At 40.6% G+C, this 19,592-nt stretch overlaps 1 protein-coding gene across 2 annotated transcripts in view; it reads right to left on the bottom strand.

Moving 5' to 3' along the window:
• The window catches only part of RNGTT (RNA guanylyltransferase and 5'-phosphatase), a 326,422-nt gene that overhangs the window by 227,595 nt on the left and 79,235 nt on the right, over window positions 1-19,592 (bottom strand). For both annotated transcript variants that reach the window (XM_002714574.6, XM_089332916.1), the window contains exon 9: window positions 9,573-9,708. In XM_002714574.6, coding sequence (XP_002714620.1) covers window positions 9,573-9,708 — 136 coding nt within the window. The remainder of the gene's footprint in view (window positions 1-9,572; window positions 9,709-19,592) is intronic.

Genomic DNA, 19,592 nt, shown 5'->3' with positions numbered 1-19,592 from the left:
TACACATCAGAAGTGACTAACACAAACATCCCATTCTCCAGTCACATTCTCCCATCTTCTGGTTTGCACATTCCAATATTTATCTGGTCAAACAAACAAACAAAAGCACATGGGATAGGGGAAATAAGCATTCAGGTCACTTGGAAAATGATTTTCCTTCTGCTAAACACGTAAATACATATTTTCTATGTGATTTTTTTATTAAAGTAATTTTATCATTGAAATTTGAAAGAAACATTCAAACAAGCCATTCTTCAATGTCCTAACATCTATATGCTGATACAAACCAGAACAGGAGGGTAAATGTTATCTGGAATAAGAATCATTCTCATATTTTCAAAGAATATTAACCAGACATAATTTAATTCATAAAAGGGGGCAAAATGTCAGTATGGGCATTTAGTCCAGCACTTAAGACAGCAGTTAGGACACCCATGTTCCACACTGCAGTATCTGGATTCAGTACCCAGCTCTGGCTCTTGACTCCAGCTTCCTGTTAATGTAGACCCTGGGAGGCAGCAAAGGTTGCTCAAGTAACTGGGTTCCTACCACCCATGTATAAGACCTGGATTTAGTATCCAACTCTCAGCTTCAGCCTAAGCCAACCCAGGGCCACTGTAGGCATTTGCGGACTGAACCAGCAAATGGGAGTGCTTACTTGCTCTCTTACTTGCTCATTCACTTTCTCCCACTCAAATCAATAAATTTTGTAAATAAAAAAAAGTTCAATGTTGGGGCCAGTGTTGTTGTGCAGCTGATTAGGTCACCACATACAGTGCCAGCATCCCATAAAGACACTCGTTCAAGTCTTAGCTGCTTCACTTCAGACTCAGCACCCTTAAAATTTGCCTGGGAAAGCAGAATATGGCCCAAGTCCGTGGGCCCCTGCACCCACACAGGAGACTCACATGGAGTTCCAGGCTCCTGGTTTCAGCTAATGTAGGCACTGGGAGACAACAGATAAAGGCTCAAGTACTTGGGTCCCTGCTATGCATGTGAGAGAACCACCCTGAGTTTGTAGCTCCTGAACTTGGAATGACCCAGCTCTGGCTGTTATAGGCATTTTTTTTTTTTTTTTTGACAGGCAGAGTGGACAGTGAGAGAGAGAGACAGAGAGAGAAAGGTCTTCCTTTTGCCGTTGGTTCACCCTCCAATGGCCGCCGCTGCAGCCGGCGCACCGCGCTGATCCGATGGCAGGAGCCAGGATCCAGGTGCTTTTTCCTGGTCTCCCATGGGGTGCAGGGCCCAAGCACCTGGGCCATCCTCCACTGCACTCCCTGGCCATAGCAGAGAGCTGGCCTGGAAGAGGGGCAACCGGGACAGAATCCGGCGCCCCAACCGGGACTAGAACCCGGTGTGCAGGCGCCGCAAGGTGGAGGATTAGCCTATTGAGCCACGGCGCCGGCTTGTTATAGGCATTTAAGGAATGAACTAGTAGATGGAAAAGGTCGAGCTCTCTCTCCATCTCTTTCTCCCTCCAACTTTTCTCCATCTCTACCTTTCAAAAAAAATAAAAAATTTTGTAAAAAAAAAAAAAAAAACATTAAAAGGCAAAACATTAATCGAACAGAAAGTGAATAAAGAGAAATAATGATAATAAAGGAATCTAATACACAATAAAAAATGATACTTCCAATGAAAAAGGAGAAATGTCTTAGCTGAATACTGTTGAGGCAACAGTCTAGATATCTGGATATAAACTATACTACTATTTTACTCCTTTTATCAAAAGTGTATTTCAGATAGATTAAATGTTTAAATATTCAAATAAATTCCAAAAGATTTGAAAGAAATATAGAACTACTATAATTGCAAGGTGACTTTCCTTTCTTAAAATGTCACGAGAGCCAAAATATATAAACTATTTATAATTTAATCTATTTTATGATTAAACTTCTATATATCAGGAGAGACACTAAAGAAGTAAAATATATTTTTAAATGTGAAACAAACTAATAAATACTCCAATAAGACAAAATATCCCATAAATCAGTAAGAAAAAGATAAATATCAAACAGAAAAATATAGAAAGGATCTGAAAAGGCAACTCACAGAAGAACTGCAATAACTCATAAAGAAATAAAAAAAAGGTTAAGCCTGACTAACAATAACATTAATGCAAATTAAAAGGGAAACATGGGGCCAGTGCTGTGGGTAAAGCTGCCACCTGCAGTGCTGACATCCCATATGTGCCCCGGTTCCAGTCCCAGCTGCTCCACTTCCGATCCAGCTCTCTGCTATGGACTGGGAAAGCATTAGAAGGTGGCCCAAGTCCTTAGGCCTCTGTACCCACATGGGAAACCTGGAAGAATTCCTGGCTCCTGGCTTCGGACTGGCACAACTCCAGCCGTTGCAGCTAATTAGGGAGTGAACCAACAGAAGGAAGACCTCTCTCTCTGTCTCTCTCTCACTGTCTGTAACTCTACCTGTCAAATAAATAAATAAAATAAAATAAATGTTAAAAAAAAAAAAAGATGCCACTTGAGACACCTGCAACCCATCCGTATCACAGTGACTGGGTTTGAGTCCTATCTCCACTTCTGATTCCAGCTTTCTCCTAACAAACACTGAGGGAGGCAGCAGGTAATGGCTCCAGTGCCTGAGCCCCTGCCACCCATGTGGAAGATCCAAATGAGTTCCCGTCTCCTGGCTTTAGCCTGGCCCAGCCCCAGCTTTTCTAGGCCCTTGGGGAGTGAAACAGAGGACTGAAGCCCTCTGCCTGTCTCACTCTGCCTTTCAAATAACATGAAAACTTACAGAAATTTTAAATGGAGAAAAATGTTAATTGTACTATGTGCCAGGCACTATCATCATCACTTTACAAGCTTTCCAACTTAGTCACAATAGTTCAAAGAACTAACTACTGTTAGCCTCCACTTACTACCACTGAGTAAACTGCATGAGGTACCTCCATGTAATAACTGAGTGACCCAGTGAAGCCACAGGAATTAGAGCTCTAACCACTGCTATCCTATTTCCTAAGATGGAAAAGCCCATCTTCCAACTCATCAAATGAGAAAATACTACATCAAAAACAGTGTTTCAGATCATGTGCAGATCCTCTATACATGACTGGCATAATTGTACAAGTGTTCAAAGTTCTGGAAATGAGGGTGACATTTGTACCAGGGGTATTCAAAACGTTCATGGAAAATGCATGCCTGCGGCACCGGCATCCCATATGGGCACCAGTTCCAGTCCTGGTTGCTCCTCTTCCAGTCCAGCTCTCTGCTGTGGCCCAGGAAGGTAGTGGAGGATGGCCCAAGTGCTTGGTTCCTGCGCCCGATTGGAGACTGGGAGGAAGCACCTGGCTCCTGGCTTTGGATCAGCGCAGTGTGCCGGCCATGGCAGCCATTTGTGGGGGTGAACCAATGGAAGGAAGACCTTTCTCTCTGTCTCTCTCTCTCTCACTGTCTAACTCTGCCTGTCAAATAAATAAAAAATAGGCCGGCGCCGCGGCTCACTAGGCTAATCCTCCGCCTTGCGGCGCCAGCACACCAGGTTCTAGTCCCGGTCGGGACGCCGGATTCTGTCCCGGTTGCCCCTCTTCCAGGCCAGCCCTCTGCTGTGGCCAGGGAGTGCAGTGGAGGATGGCCCAGGTGCTTGGGCCCTGCACCCCATGGGAGACCAGGAAAAGCACCTGGCTCCTGGCTCCTGCCATCGGATCAGCGTGGTGCGCCGGCCGCAGCGCGCTGGCCGCGGCGGCCATTGGAGGGTGAACCAACGGCAAAGGAAGACCTTTCTCTCTGTCTCTCTCTCTCACTGTCCACTCTGCCTGTCAAAAAATAAAATAAAATAAAATAAAAATAAATTAAAAAACATCTTTTCACACCAAAATCAACTTGTATTAATGTACTATAACATGTCTGAACAGGATCTAATTTCAGGAATGAAGAAGAGTAAGATATCAGTTTGAAAAGGACCCTATCAAAACAGCATGAATTCTAATAAAATTGAAGCAAAAACATCCGATTTACGAAACTGTAGGCAACAATGCCCTCAAAGAAATCAGCGTTTTACAAATAGATAAACTCATTTTAAGAAAGGACAAGTTTGGAGTTAAGGTGGAGGAATAGGGAGGGAGCTTATTGCTCTAGCCTAGGGGAAGAGTTTAAAAAAGTGAAGAGAGTGCAGTCTCAGGGAAGAGCTGAGAAACAGCAGAGGAAACTCCACACAAATCAGAGGGACACCATGGAACTACAGGGAGGGTGTGGACATGCACATCTTGGTAGTACAGCAGCTGAGAACCTCAGTATCAGCTTTGGAGTGAGGAGAGCCCAGACTGCAGTAGGCCAAACCACTGGAGATAAAGCTGCAGGAAGAGGCCGGCAGGAATCCCAGATTGGAGCCCTGTGGGAGATAGTGTACCTGCCCACCTAGAAAGGAAAAAAGGGAGCACATTTTCTTTCCCTCACCACCAGGCACCGGCGTCCTACAACTAGCAGGGAGAAGGCAGGCGCCATTTTGGACATAGGCCAACTGCTGCTCCAGCTCGTGTCTGCATGCCCGACAACCAGCCTGAGTCTGGCTGGGAGAACTGGCAGGGGCCTGGGAGCTCGTGACTGTGGGAGTCTTGTGTGCTGGGACTCAGAAAACACTGGAAAACATCATACTCGGTGAAATAAGCCAGTCCCAAAAGGACAAATGCCATATGTTCTCCCTGACCTGCAATAACTAATAGAGCACCTAAAAGGCAATCTAAAAGAAGTGAAATTAACACTTTGAGAAGCAATGACTTTGAACAGCCCTTGTCTTGACTCAAGAACAGGTTTTTTTTTTTCCATACAATTTGTTGAACTCTTTACTTAGTATAGAGTTAATTGTATGTGTATAAAGTTAATTGAAAATAGATCTTAGTAAAAAGTAAGAGTGGGAATAGGACAGGGAGGAGGAAGAGGAGTATGAGTGTGGGTGGAAGGGTGGGCACAGTAGGAAGAATCACTATATTCCTAAAGTTGTACTTACGAAATGCATGAAGTCTGTATTCCTTAAATAAAAGGTTTCTTGGGGGGTGGGGGTTGGGGGAGAAAGAAAGGAAAAGGGCAAGATGATGTTGAAGAAGGAATCTGCAACAGTTTCTTTCCACATCAGTTTGCTTGTAAATTTATCTTGTTTGTGTCACAATTGAGGAGGACTGACAATTGACAACAGAAATAATAATCAGGTCTGGCATTGTGGAGTAGCAGGAAAAACCCCTGCCTGCAGTGCCGGCATCTCATATGAGCACCGATTCATGTCCCCGCTGTTCTATTTCAGATCTAGCTCCCTGCTATTGGCCTGGAAAAGCAAGGGAAATGGCCCAACCGCCTGGGTCCCTGCCACCGACATGGGAGACCTGGATGAAGATCCTGGCTCCTGGCTCTTGGCTCCAGGCTTCAGGCTCCAGGCTTCAACCTGGCTCAGCTTTGACTGTTGGGGCCATTTAGGGAGTGCTGACCCAGTCAATGGAAGATCTCACGCTTTGTATTTCGCTCCCTCTCTCTGTAACTCTTTCAAAATAAATAAATAAATCTTTAGGAAAGAAAAAAATAAATAACAGCCGATACCACAGACATCTGAACTGCTTCAACTTTACACAAATCTGACTTAAAAAGGCTAAACAAACTTTCTGCTTCGTGTTCTGCCTAGATGAGCTATAGACAAGAACAAAGCTTTCAACAGAAATTATAAACATAAAGTTTGGGTGGGAGCAAGATCCTGAAGTATTTCTTTTAAGAACTGTAAAAGGAGATGAAACATGGCTTTACCTGTATGATCCTAAGGATGATGTATAATCAATGCAATGGCTACCACCAGGTAGAAGCAATCCAATTAAAACAAAAGCAGACCAGACAAGAGCAAAGGTTAGGGTGATAGTTTTTTTGAGGAGATGCTCACAGCGTTTTGTTTGTTGACTTCTGGAAGGGCCAAAGAAGGATCCGGTCTGCTTATCCAGGGAGTGTTTTGAGGAAGTTGGACAAACTTTTAGCAGAAAAGCTTCACAAAAGAGGCCTTACCACTAATTCCTGTCATCCAAATAAGGGTAATTCTGTGATAGTTTGAAGAGATACCATCAGGTATGCACCTTAAAGTTCTGATTTGGCTCCTTCTTTTAAAAACAAAGATTTGTTTATTTTACTTGAATGGCAGAGTTACAGAAGAGAGAGAGAGAGAGATCTTCTGTCTGCTGGTTTACTCCCCAATGGCCACAAGAGCCGGGGCTGAGCCAGTCCAAAGCTGGAAACTTCTTTCAGGTCTCCCACGTGGGTACAGGGTCCAAGCACATGGGCCGTATTCCCGCTGCTTTTCCCAGGCACATTAGCTGGGAGCTGGATCAGAAGTGGAGCAGCCAGGACTCAAATTGGTACCCATATGGGAGACTTGCATACCACAATGCCAGCCCTTGAATTGGCTCCTTCTGACTTATGTTTCCTAACCTTAAAAAAAAAATCTTTTAAGGTATCCATTTTTTTAATTAAATATGCAAAAAAGACAACATCAACATGATTAAATTCCCAGGACTCTCAGATATTTAGGGAAAGACTAAATGCCTGGTATCACTGCTTATAAATAAAGTGTTTTGAACTTGATGCACTGTTGGAACAGTACATATTTTTAACAGGCAACTTTTTAATCTTACAGTTTACAAAACCAACACAGCTTGGAAAGCCCAAATAACGATGCTTATATAGACAATGGTAACCATTCAGACATATACATGGGAAAGATGTCCCAAACAAATATAAAGCACAAAAAAAGACAAACACTTGTAATGTTTGGTTGCATTCATGAAAAATTATGTAACAACACATGTGCCTATATATTTGACCAGAAATCTCATTTTCAATGAGATAAGAGGTACCATAACTAATCAGAATCTTTCTAATATAATGCCCCAATCTTTTTTTTTGTTTTGTTTTGTTTTTTGTTTTTTAATTTGACAGAGCCAGACAGTGAGAGAGAAAGAGAAAGGTCTTCCTTCCGTTGGTTCACTCCCCAAATGGCCGCCACTCCCGGCACTGTGTCAATCTGAAGCCAGAAGCCAGGTGCTTCCTCCTGGTCTCCCACGTGGATTCAGGCACCCAAGCACTTGGGCCATCCTCCACTGCCCTCCCAGGCCACAGCAGAGAGCTGGACTGGAAGAGGAGCAACCGGGACTAGAACCTGGAGCCCACATGGGACGCCGGCGCCGCAGACAGAGGATTAACCAAGTGAGCTACGGCGCTGCCCCCCGCCCCCCACATCTTTCTAACAATTCTGATACAAGTCTCTGTTTAAGAATCTATGCTCTTTGCCAGCGCCGTGGCTCACTAGGCTAATCCTCCACCTGTGGCAGCGGCACCCCTGGTCAGGGCGCTAGATTCTGTCCCGGTTGCCCCTCTTCCAGGCTTCTTCTGCTGTGGCCCGGGAGGGCAGTGGAGGATGGCCCAAGTGCTTGGGCCCTGCACCCGCATGGGAGACCAGAAAAAAGCAGCTGGCTCCTGGCTTAAGGCCGGCACGCTGGCCATAGCGGCCATTTTGTGTGTGAACCAATGGAAAAAAAAAAAACAAGGAAGACCTTTCTCTCTCTCTCTCTCACTGTCTAATTCTGCCTGTCCAAAAAAAAAAAAAAAAAGATTCTATGTTCTTAGTTGCTATCATTAATATGCATGTGTTATATTCCATAGGAACAGATGTATGATTGAGCACCCTAGCACAGAGAAGTCTAGAATGATGGTCATCCACATGGTTACAGAGACTTCTCTAAAATTCAGAGTTCAGATGATTTTTACTAATTTTCTGGTAATGTTCTGCATTATTTTTATTTAAATAAACTAATACTTTCAGGATTAGGGGAAGGAAACGCTATTCACATGAGAGAAAATAAAATATTTTTAATTAAGTGATTTTGTGATTAATAAATACATATTTTCTGAGACCAGTACTCTGGTACAGTAGAGTTAAGCTGCCACTTGGCAACAATAGCATCCCACATCTGAGTGCTGGTTCAAGTCGTGGCTACTCTGCTTCTGATCCAGGTCCCTGCTAATACACCTGGGAAGGCAGTAAAAATGGCCTAAGTACCTGGGCTCCTACCATCCATTTGGGAGACCAGGATGGAACTCTGAACTCCTGGCTTTGGGCTGCCACAGCTCTATTGTTGTGACCATTTGGGGACTGAATCAGCAAATGAAGATACGGATTTCTCACCTGCCCTCCATCTCTTCCTCCCACTCCCCATCTCTTTCACTCAGCCTTTCAAATAAGTAAAATATATCTTAAAAAAAAAAAAAAACACATACTTTCTGGGATGGGAGTCTTCTTAACAGCTTTACAAATGCAACTGTAAAAGCACTGGTTGTGGGGCCAGTGCTGTGCTTCGTAGGTAAAACAGTCACCTGCAATGCCGGCATCCCATATGGACTGCTCCACTTCCCAACCAGCTGCCTGCTAATGTACCTGCGAAAGTAGCAGAAGATGGCCCAAGCACAAGGGCCCCTGGACCCATGTGGGAAACCTGGAAGAAGTTCCTGGCTCCTAACTTCAGATCGCTCAGCTCCAGCCATTGCAGCCATTTGGGGAATGAACCAGTAAATATAAGATTCATATTCTTTCTCTCTCTCTCTGCCTTTCAAATAAATAAATGAATCTTTAAAAAAAAAAAAAAAAAGTACTTGTTAAGATCGAAGTCAGCAAACTCAAGAGGCTTCCATAGCCTTGGAAACTCATGACTAGAGCCTAGGGAGATTTCTGACGCCATAAACAAGAGTGTCAATTTGTTAAGTCAACAACAAGAGTCACTGTGTACTTACTCCTTATGTGGGATCTCTGTACTTAATGTGTTGTCCAATGTGAATTAATGCTATAACTAGTACTCAAACAGTTTTTTACACTTTATGTTCTGAGTGGGTGCAAACTGATGAAATCTTTACTTAATATATAATAAATCGATCTTCTGTATATAAAGAGAATTGAAAATGAATCTTGATGTGAATGGAATGGGAGAGGGAGCGGGAGATGGGAGGGGTGCAGGTGGTAGGGAAGTTATAGGGGGGAAAAAGCCATTGTAATCCATAAACTATACTTTGGAAAATTATATTTACTAAATAAAAGTTAAAAAAAATACTTGTTGCTTTCAAAGGCATGATTATCTCTTAAAATAAAGATTATCAGTCCTTATCACTAAAAGCCATGGAAAATGTGGTACGTAGTATTATATATTTCAAATGACAAGTAAAATAAAAAATCAGTCTTTTTCAACAAAAATGTTTCTAGCCACAAAGAAAACAAATCAAGATTTAATGTTGCCCCCTTATTCTCATACCAAGTAATAAAGTTCAATACAGATTTCATTTTACTCAATTTAACAACTTTCTCCACTAAAGAAAACAGGTTCAAATTCTATTTAGGTTCAAAGATTAAATTAGCAGCTTTCTCTTTAAAAAAGAACAAATTCAATGAAAGTGCAGTTAAGAAGTAAATGAAATTTACATTCAAATAAAAACTAGATTTTGACTGTAAATTGCTTTTAAAATACGATTTACGAGGAAAAGATCATAATTTTTAATTGTTTGAATATATATGTATGCATAGATAAAATAAATATGACTTACCCCATCCAAAAGAGTGTTTGATAAATGCATACGAAGATCTTTACGAAATGGAAATTCCAGATTTGAAACATGAAACACTGAATTGTCTCTATCAATCATAAAAACTTCATTTGTGCCATCAATCAACATCATATAACTGTAAGTTAAACATTAAAAAGGCAAGATTAACAGCATAATATCAAGAATAAGGGGAGTGGACATTTAGCCTAGTGGTTAAGATGCCAACATTCTGTATTAGAGTGCCTGGGTTCAATTCCCACCTCTAGTTTCTAGCTCCACCTTCTCTCCAATGCAATACCAGGAAGCAACAGTGATGGCTCAAGTAATTAGATTCTTGCTACTCACATGGGCAACATGGATTGAGATCCTGGCTCCAGGCTCCAGGCGCCAGGCGCCAGTCCTGGTCTAGTCCCAGTTAGTACAGGCATTTGGAGAGTGAACCAGCAAATGGGAGCTCACTCTTATCTGTATCTCTATCTCTGTAGCCTGGTAGTCCTCTTTTCCTCTCCTTCTCCCTTCCCTGTCTCTCAAATAAAATAATTATTTTTTAAAATACTATGGTTGTAGGAAATAAAAATAAACTGGTTTTTCTTACACTTATATCTTTATGGACTTATGTTCACTAGAGTCCCTCTATCAGGTAGATTTAAATATCACAAAAAGAGGCAGGCATTTGGCTAACAGCCAAATGGGACACCTGCATCCCATATCAGAGTACTTGGGTTAGAGTCCCAGCTCCACTCCCAATTCCAGCTTCCTGCTAATGCGTACCCTGGGAGACAAGCAGGTGATGGCTCAGTTGGGTCCCCGCCATCTATATGGAAGACCCAGTTTGAGTTCCTAGCTCCAGTTTAGCCCACAGTACAGAGCCACATCTGGTAGAGTCACCAGGGGCATATGAGGAGTGAACTTACAGACAGGAGGAGCTCACTCATACATTCTCTCTCTTTCTCTGCCTCTCAAATAAACAAATATTTTTACGAAAATGCCATAATTTTAATCTCTTCATTTCCTATAATAAACAAAGTATAAAGAAATGTTTTCATGAAGATAATATGTACCCAATAACCTTATGACTCATCTTAAGAAAAATATTTTTATTAAACATCTAAATGTTTTAATGTCTATAAAACACACATACACATAGATACAACTGCTAGTTATTGACTTAACAACTATATGAATTGACTACTACTTTCTCCACTTCAGAAGAGAAAAACCAGTGAGTGACTTGAACCTCAAACTATGCAATGCTCTTCCTACCACACCAGTTAGCAAAACTCTGAATCCCTTTCTTTGAATCAATATCATACATAGCCAGAATACCACAATCTCAGATATAATTTTTCTTCTCATTCATGTTTAAACAATTAAGATATTTTCAAATATATTCCACAGGAACTTTTATTAGCCCTGATTTTCTTAAACCCAACCAATATATAATAGAATTTACTTAATTTGTCGATCTTCCAATGGTCAAGTTACCATCTCTGATTCCCCATAAGCAGATTACCAACAATGGGATTCAATTTCACCCCATATATAAAAGTCAAGTTCAGGTGGATCCAAGTTGAGAAAATTACAAACTGAGTGGCTATGCTATCCAATGAATAATATGTCTTGGGGTGATAGGAGAGACCATATCACAGTACCAAAGTCTTCAAAGAATGAGAAAAATTGACAGCAAAAAGAAGGATTGGAATGCTAAAAAGTATGAGCCTCAAATCAACAATCATTTTGTTAAAATGTTTTTCATTGGTGTTAAATGTGGAAAGAACGGAATAATCAGACTGTCCCAGAGAAAATAGAGAGTGCTGATGAGAGGCACTGTCCAAACTCTTATCTGCAGGATTTATATGGTACATCAGGAAAAAACAGCAGTCAGGGAAAGATGGACCTCAATCAGATTAAAATCATGGAACAGAAAAAAACATGAAATGAAGAAATGTGAGCCAGTACCGTATATGGAGACAAACATAATAATGGACAATTGGTTTACTATAAACAAGTGTTATAAAAAGCAAAATATGTATGTTTAGGATAGGTTAGAAGAGGCAGGAGAGCTGATTAAGGTTGAAAATTAACAAAAAATGTGTGCAAACAAACAAGGGAAAGAGCAGCAAGGAAGACCAAAGACCATTTGGGGACTAGATGGCAAAGCAGGCTGTAACCAGCTGTTTCCAAAATAATTATTTCCAGCACGTCTCTGAGAAGGGGATAGAGAGCTCAGGACCTGAACACATACTGGTACAGGCGCATGTGGCTGGCGCCATGGCGCAGTAGGTTAATTCTCTGCCTGTGGTGCCAGCATCCCATATGGGTGCCAGCATCCTATATGGGCACAAGCATCCCATATGGGCACCAGTTCTAGTCCCGGCTGCTCCTCTTCCAATTCAGCTGTCTACTATGCCCTGGGAAAGCAGTGGAAGATGGCCCAAGTGCTTGGGCCCCTGCACCTGCATAGGAGACTGGGAAGAAGCACCTGGCTCCTAGCTTCCGATTGGCACAGCTCTGGCTGTTGCAGCCATCTGGGGAGTGAACCAACAGAAGGAAGACCTTTCTCTCTGTCTCTCCCTCTCACTGTCTATAACTCTATCTCTCAAATAAATAAATAAAATTTTAAAAAAGAAAAAAACAGAAAAGAAAGGAAAAGAAGAAAGAAAGAAAAGAAGAAAAAGAGAGACAGACAGACAGACAGACAGAAAGAAAGACAGAGAGAGAAAGAGGGAGGGAGGGAGGGAGGGAAGGAAGGGGTGCAGCCCTGGTAGACTCAGAGTATGGAGACCAAAGTCCTACTAGGAAAACTCAGATCAGCCTCAGTCTGGACTGATTAAGCATCAAGAGACTCCTGGACCAAACGCCAGGCCAGCAGACTCAGTGGCAACAGGAGTACTGAGTTCCAAAGGCCTCTTGCATATGCTTTCCAAAGCAGTCACTCCTGTCAGGTAGAGAAAAATGTAGGTTTCTTGAAAGAAGCAAACATTGCCCTGACTTCTGTTTCAACAGGAATTTAAATCAACATGAGGAAAGGTCAAATAAAAAGCAATTATAACATTGTCTACAAAAATGGTACTGAAGACACACCATCCATAACGTTGTTACAGGAGCTAAGCCAGCATTTTGTGAAGCTCAATATTCACTAAAAAGGTTCATGGCAAAATAAGTTAGGAAAATGCTGTATCTTTCTTCTCAGGAAGATACGTATCAGGATACGTAAAGTCACGAGAAAATATACTAAAAGTCCATTTATCTTGTTTTTAGCCCATTGTTTCCTAAACTTAATCTTGATATCTGTCAATATTTGACAAGATTAGTGCTCAATATTCACAATTCAGGAAAAGCTGGCTTATGCTAATAAATTCAGAAAAAAGAAATGGTTTGCCTCTTCCAAACCAATGATGATGACAGAAATTATATTTCTCTTCACTAGCTGCCCCAAAGCTCAGAATTAAATTTAAGGTTCAAACAGAATGAATATTATATCTTAGGGCACTGGTACACTCATTTGAGACACGCACACATATACACAATGAGAATTTCTTTTAATTCAAGTAGACTATCAATTAAAAGAAAATACTATCTCGTGCACATGTGTATAAACAGATTTGAAAGACCAAGGAGGAAAATAGTATATGTTAGGATTTACTAGAAAAGATTGTTTTTAGGATACAGTTTCCATCTACAGAGATGCCAGAAAAATTATTTAGTGGTTCATATTTAGGGATTCTTCTGCACATACAAATTTTCAGGCTTTGGAACACAAATTTCTGGGCTATAAATTTTGACTTGAACTCTAGTCATTCTAAATCACATGTTCTTATGTAATGCTTACAAAAAGTAATGTTATTTAAAGAAAGAATGGTAAGAAATGTGAAAATATTTATGTATCACTCCTAAATCTCTGAATTCAGGCAGACACTTTAACAAAAAGACAACCATTTGGGGTTAGCACTGCCTGCAGCACCACCATCCCAGAAGGGCACTGGTTTAAGTCCCAGCTGCTCTACTTCTGATCCAGCTCCCTGCTAATTCACCTGGGAAAGCAGCAAAGGATGGCCCAAGTGCTTGCTGCACCCACATGGAAGACCCAGAAGAAGCTCCTGGCTCCTGGCTTCAGCCTTGGTCCAGCCCTGGCCATCTGGGGAGTGAATTATCAGATAGAAGACATGTCTGTCTATCTGTGTGTCTGTCTATGAGTTTCAGTTCTACTCCTGGCTGCTCCACTTCTGATTCAGCTTCCTGCTAACAAACCTGGAAAGCAACAAATGATGGCCCCCTGCCACCCATGTGAAAGTCCTGGATGAAGCTCCTGACTCCTGGCTTTGCTCTGGCCCAGTAGTTGCAGCCATCTGGGGAATGAACCAGCAGATATTTGTTTCTCTCTCTCACTCTCTCTCCCCTTCTCCTTCTCCTTCTCCTTCTCCCTCTCCCTCTCCCTCCCTTTCTGTAACTCTTTCAAAATAAATCTTTAAAAATTATTTATTCAATTAATTTGTTTGGCTGTTCATTAAAGGGTTCCAGACACACTGCCAGTATCAGAGATATAACAGTGAACAACACAGACCCTCTTCTGAACCTTATATACTTTAATTTACATCCTTAACAAGAAATGAGGCATTAAACAAATAATCACAAGCATAGTAAGTATTGAAAAGGTGAAGTACAAGCTGCTGCAGGAGCACACAAAAAGTAGAACTTGTCACAGTTTGGAGGTCAGGGAAGGTGATCCAGAGAAATACACATTCAGCTAATAATGAGAGTTTACACATAACTGAGCAATTACTACATGCAGGGCCGTATTCAAAGCACTTGACATTTATAAATTCATTTAATACTCACAGACTTAGCAGATAGGTAAAATTATCACCTCCATTCCCCAGATGAGGAAACTGAGACACACATAAATAACCTGCTTAAGGCCGTAAAGATGGCAAAACAGTAAAGCTCATTTTAAAGCCTAGACAATATATCAGTGTAAAGCATTCTAAAAAAGGGTTTTAATGTAGCATTTTAATTCTTTTTTTGTACCCATGCTGTTGAATGGTAAATGTAATAGAATGATCATGATGCTGAATAAATACGATTCTTAAAAAATTAGCTTAACTCTAAAGCCCCTACAGTATACTGCTTCAGACCTGCATTATGTAGGTATTAATCAAGGGAACTGCTGCTGGGTGAGAATGGACAAGAAATGAGGGCTGGGTGGTTGAAACACAGACTAGCAGGTGCAATGTCCTTGAGACACAATAGAATGTGGCATATCCAGGAAACTACAAAAAGTTTAGATTACTGAAGCATAGAGAAAGAAGGAAATGGTATGGCATAAAACTTTAAAAGTAAGCAAAGACACAGTCAATATGAAAACTTTTTATTTTATTCTAGAAAATAGAAAAACATGTGTCTGAGACAAATAGAAACCACAATGGGTAATTCAAACACAAGAGATTTAATATAAGAAATTGGTTACACAGATACTGGAAAGCTGAAAATAGGAAAGAAGAAGGCTAAAGAAATCCAGAGATTAACAATTGCAAGAAGCACTACCATCAGCAGGGCTAGGGGAACAAGATGAAAATGTTTTGTTAGAAGCAAGAGTCTGAAGGAAAGACATTTAGGGGTTATGGCTGGAAGAAGGAGGAGGTCCATGCAGCTGGGTGCTCAAATTGCTGAGGTGGCACCAAATGCTGTTACCTAAACATCCAAGGAGAGATGCCCTGAAGCCCAAGTCTGAGTTTCTATGGAAAAAAAAACACAGAAGACCAAGCTGGCAACATTTAAGGAAAAAGCCCAGTGGGCTAGGAAATGATGCATGCAGCACTCTATCTACCAAGATGTCACGCCTAGAAGCTGGTACCTTGGAGAGGGAGCAGCAAAACTAGCAATGAGGGTGCCAAAAGAAATTGGAGAATAGGGTGATAGGTGTCCTCTGCTGCTGGAGGTACCCTTACAGAAAACAGAAACAAGATTCCTGTATTCACAAATGACAAAATCCAACAGGAAGCAAGCAGGCAAGGGGGCCTGGGAAATGCAGTTTGTGGAGCCCCAGCCACACCACAGTATAAAAAAGTAGATAGGAATCCACAGTAGGTGAAGAACACAGAGCAGTGAAGGCTTTTAAGCAAATTAATGGCATTATCTGATCAGCTTTTTGTTATTTTAATTTTTAATTAGTTTTTAACAGATTCAGTGTGCTTTGTAGATACAATACTAAGAACACAATGACATTCCCTGCCTCTCTCCCACCCTCCTTTTGTTTCAGTTTTTCAGATAACATATTTTAACTTTACATCACGGTAAAAAGGTTTAATGTTTCACTGAGTAAGAAATTTAACAAGTAAAAAGCAAAAAAGACCCTAGCTTAGTGGGAATATAAACAACAGCTCTAAACAATAAATAAATGGAAAAATGACCATTTCACCCATATACAGTAAATTTTAAAGTAATCATAGGTCATTAAAAACTATAGTAGTGTAACATTCTTAACCATTGGTTCCACAAAGGTATAACCAAAGTTTTACAAAACTGTTTTCAGCAATACTGATAGACACACAGACATTTCTCTTTTTGTTTGTTTTTTAAATTTTAGCTCCCACATACAAGGGAGAACATGCAGTATATGTCTTTCTGGGTCTGATTTATTTCGCTCAACATGATGTTCTCCAGTTGCGTCCATTTTGCTATAACTGGCAGAATTTCATTCTTTTTATAGCTGAATAATATTCCATTGTGTATATATACCACATTTTCTTTATCCATTTATCTGATGATGGACACCTTGACTGGTTCCAAATTTCAGCTACTGTGAACAGTGCTGCTATGAACATGGTACTGCAGGTATCTCTGATTCACTGTGCTCAAGTCTTTTGGGTATATACAGAGTAGTGGGATTGCTGGAACATGTGGCAAGTCTATGTCTAGTATTTTACGAAATCTCCACACTGCTTTCCAGCATAGCTACACTAATTTGCATTCCCACCAAAAGTGTATAAGTGTTTCCCTTTGTTCACATCTTTGCCAACATTTGTTATTCTCCCTGTTTGGGATTTTAGCCATTCTGACAGAGGTGAGGTAAGATTTCATTGTGGTTTTGAATTCCATTTCCCTGATGACTAGTGATGTTGAGCATTTGTATTTCTTCTTTTGAGAACTGTCTATTCAAGTCCTTTACCCATTTCTCAACTAAGTTGGTTGGGTTTTTTGTTGTAGTTGTTGTTGAGTTTTTTAAGTTGCTGATATATTCAGGACGTTAATCCTTTGTCAGATAGGTGGTTTGCAAATAATTTTCCCATTCTGTTGGATGTCCCTTCACTCTATTGATCACCTCTTTTGCTGTGAAAAAAGTTCCTGAGTCTGATATAGTTCCATTTATTTAGTTTTGCTTTTGTTACCTGTGCTTTAGGGTCTTACTCAACAAGTCATCCCATACACCAAAGTCTTACAGTGTTTTCCCTACATTTTCTCCCAGCAACTTCATAATCTCAGATCTTAAATGTAGGTATTTGATCCATCTGGAGTTCAATTATGTATATGGTGAGAGGTATGGATCTAATTTCATTCTTCTACATATGTAAACCCAGTTTTGCCAGCACCATTTGTTGAAGAGGCCACCCTTGATCCACTGGATGGTCTAAGCACTTCCGTCAGAAAGCAGCTGGCTCTATGTGTGTGCATTTATTTCTGCTCTATTCTGTTCCATTGATATATGTATCTGTTTTTATGCCAGTACTATGCTGTTTTAGTTATATAACTTTGTAGTATGCTTTGAAGTCAGGTTTGTGATGCCTCCAGCTTGAGTTCTCTTGTTTCAGGATCACGCAGGCTATTCTGGGTTTTTTTGTGATCCATATGAATTTGAGGGTTGTTTTTTCTAGTTCTGTAAAGAATGTTATTGGTATTTTGATAGGGATTGCACTGAATCTGTATATCGCTTTTGATAGTACAGACAATTTAATATTGATTATTTTGATAGTATAGACATTTTAATATTGATTCTGATCCATGAGAAGGAGTATCTTTCCATTTTTGTGTGTCCTTGCTGATTTCTTTCATCAATGTTTGATAATTTTTATTATAGAGACCTTTCACTTCTTTAGTTAAAAAGTTTATCCCCACAGAATTCATACATCAATAGGGCAGGTGCTAATCTGTAGACAACAGAAATTATGGGGCCTCTGCAGTAGATCAAGTGAGAAATCACAGTAGCTAGGATTATGGTGATAACAACATTTAGAAATCATTGGATAAAAGACATTTAAGAGGTAAACAGACAGGATAATATGCTATTTGCTAGAGATGGAGCTGAGAGAAAGAGAGAAGTCAAGGATGATTTGCAAGCTTCTAGCTTGAGGCACTGGGTACATTTATTTACTGAGCAATGGGGCACTTAAGGAACAAAGAATAATTGTTCTGTTTTGTTTGGCAGAAGTGATCCATGAGCTAGCTCAGTTCTGGATGTAGGTAATTTCATTTTCACAATGGAAACCAAAGTTCCAGATTCTATCTAACCCTGTCCCTAGCAGGTTGAAAACAGTCTCAGGGTCTAAGCCAGACGATCAAATGTTCTTTTCCCAAGACTTTTAACCTGAGTAAATGACAGAGGTACAAAGAGTTGAAAAAGCATTCACAGCAATAGCAGAGATACTGCCAGCAAGTGCCAACGATGGCTTCCTGCTCAAAGGGCCCCTGTGCCCACATCTTGCCTCTGATCCTTGTCACCGACTTCCCTTGATTTCTATCCACTGTCCAAGACTGGTTCTCTTAGGAGTTCTCCCATATATTCTTTTGCATAAATTAGCAAAACCGATTTCTACATCTTATAGCCAAGAATGCTAACAGAAATGCTGGTTCTTTCCCCCTGGTTCCCCACCATAAACAGCTGCCTGTGCCTATGGTGTAACCCCATTGATATGTTCCCAAAACAGCCTCAATTCCAAAGGTTACATAATACTAGCTATTTACATAATAGTTTCATCACAAGAAGCACATCTATTCCTCATCCTCCAACAGAGACAAATGTACAATCATAAGCCCAGAGTTGACTATCCTGGTACTTCTTTTCTCTCAATAATCCACTACCACAAAGCCTGCTATTTCCCTATCATTTCACATTTATATTCTTTACAGAATTAGCACCCAGTACCAAAATCCTCATGGTTGTAAAGGTATACAGAAATAAATTCAGGTATACTAATATTTCTTATATTATGAAGAAAATGCAGAATCTACAGCTACTTTTCCTGATACAATTTATGAACATTTCTAACATAAAAGCAGTTGGCCAGATCCTGTCACTACCCAACAACGCTCATCATCCCTTGTTCTAAAAAGTATTTAAGAACTGATTTGCCCAGCTCCAGCTTTCTCCCTCCACATCCATGGAGCTTATACACACAGAACCTGATTTCTCTCACTAGCTTACTGTTGAGCAAATTCTAACTCTGACCATCTTTTCCACTCATTTTACTCATTTTTCCCCCTCATTTTAGTTTTTTTTTCCTCTCTCTAAAAGAAAGAAAGAAAGAGAGAGAGAGAGAGAGAGAGAGAGAAAGGAAAGGAAAGGAAAGGAAAAGGAAAAGGAAAAGGAAAAGGAAAAGGAAAAGGAAAAGAAAGGAAAAGGAAAAGGAAAAGGAAAGGGAAAAAGAAATTTTCTGTCAAGACTATTTTACAATTTAGGGGCTAGCCCCTGTCAAGGGGCAGGTATAACTGCCACTTATGATGCCAGCATCCCTTATCCGAGTGCTAGTTATAGTCCCAGCTGTTCTGCTTCCAATCCAGCTTCCTGCTAATGTGCCTGGGAAGGTAACAGTAAAAAGTCCAAGTGACTAGAACTCTACTACCCATGTGAGAGATCCAGATGGAGTTCCTGGCCCCTGGCGTCAGTCTGGCTGAGCCGTTTGGGAAATGAACCCACAAGTGGAATATCTACCTACCTCTCCCTCTGCCTTTCAATTAAATAAATATTTTTTTTTTTAAAGAAAAGGCAGATTCTTAAAGAGGGGGAATATTTTACAACTGAAAAAT

This window comes from Oryctolagus cuniculus, chromosome 5 (assembly GCF_051225735.1).
Source record: "Oryctolagus cuniculus isolate XC-2025 breed Fujian yellow rabbit chromosome 5, ASM5122573v1, whole genome shotgun sequence".
NCBI classification, from domain to species: Eukaryota; Metazoa; Chordata; class Mammalia; order Lagomorpha; family Leporidae; genus Oryctolagus; species Oryctolagus cuniculus.
The sequence above is the reverse complement of the archived record's forward strand: the minus strand, read 5'-3'. Positions and strand labels throughout refer to the sequence as shown.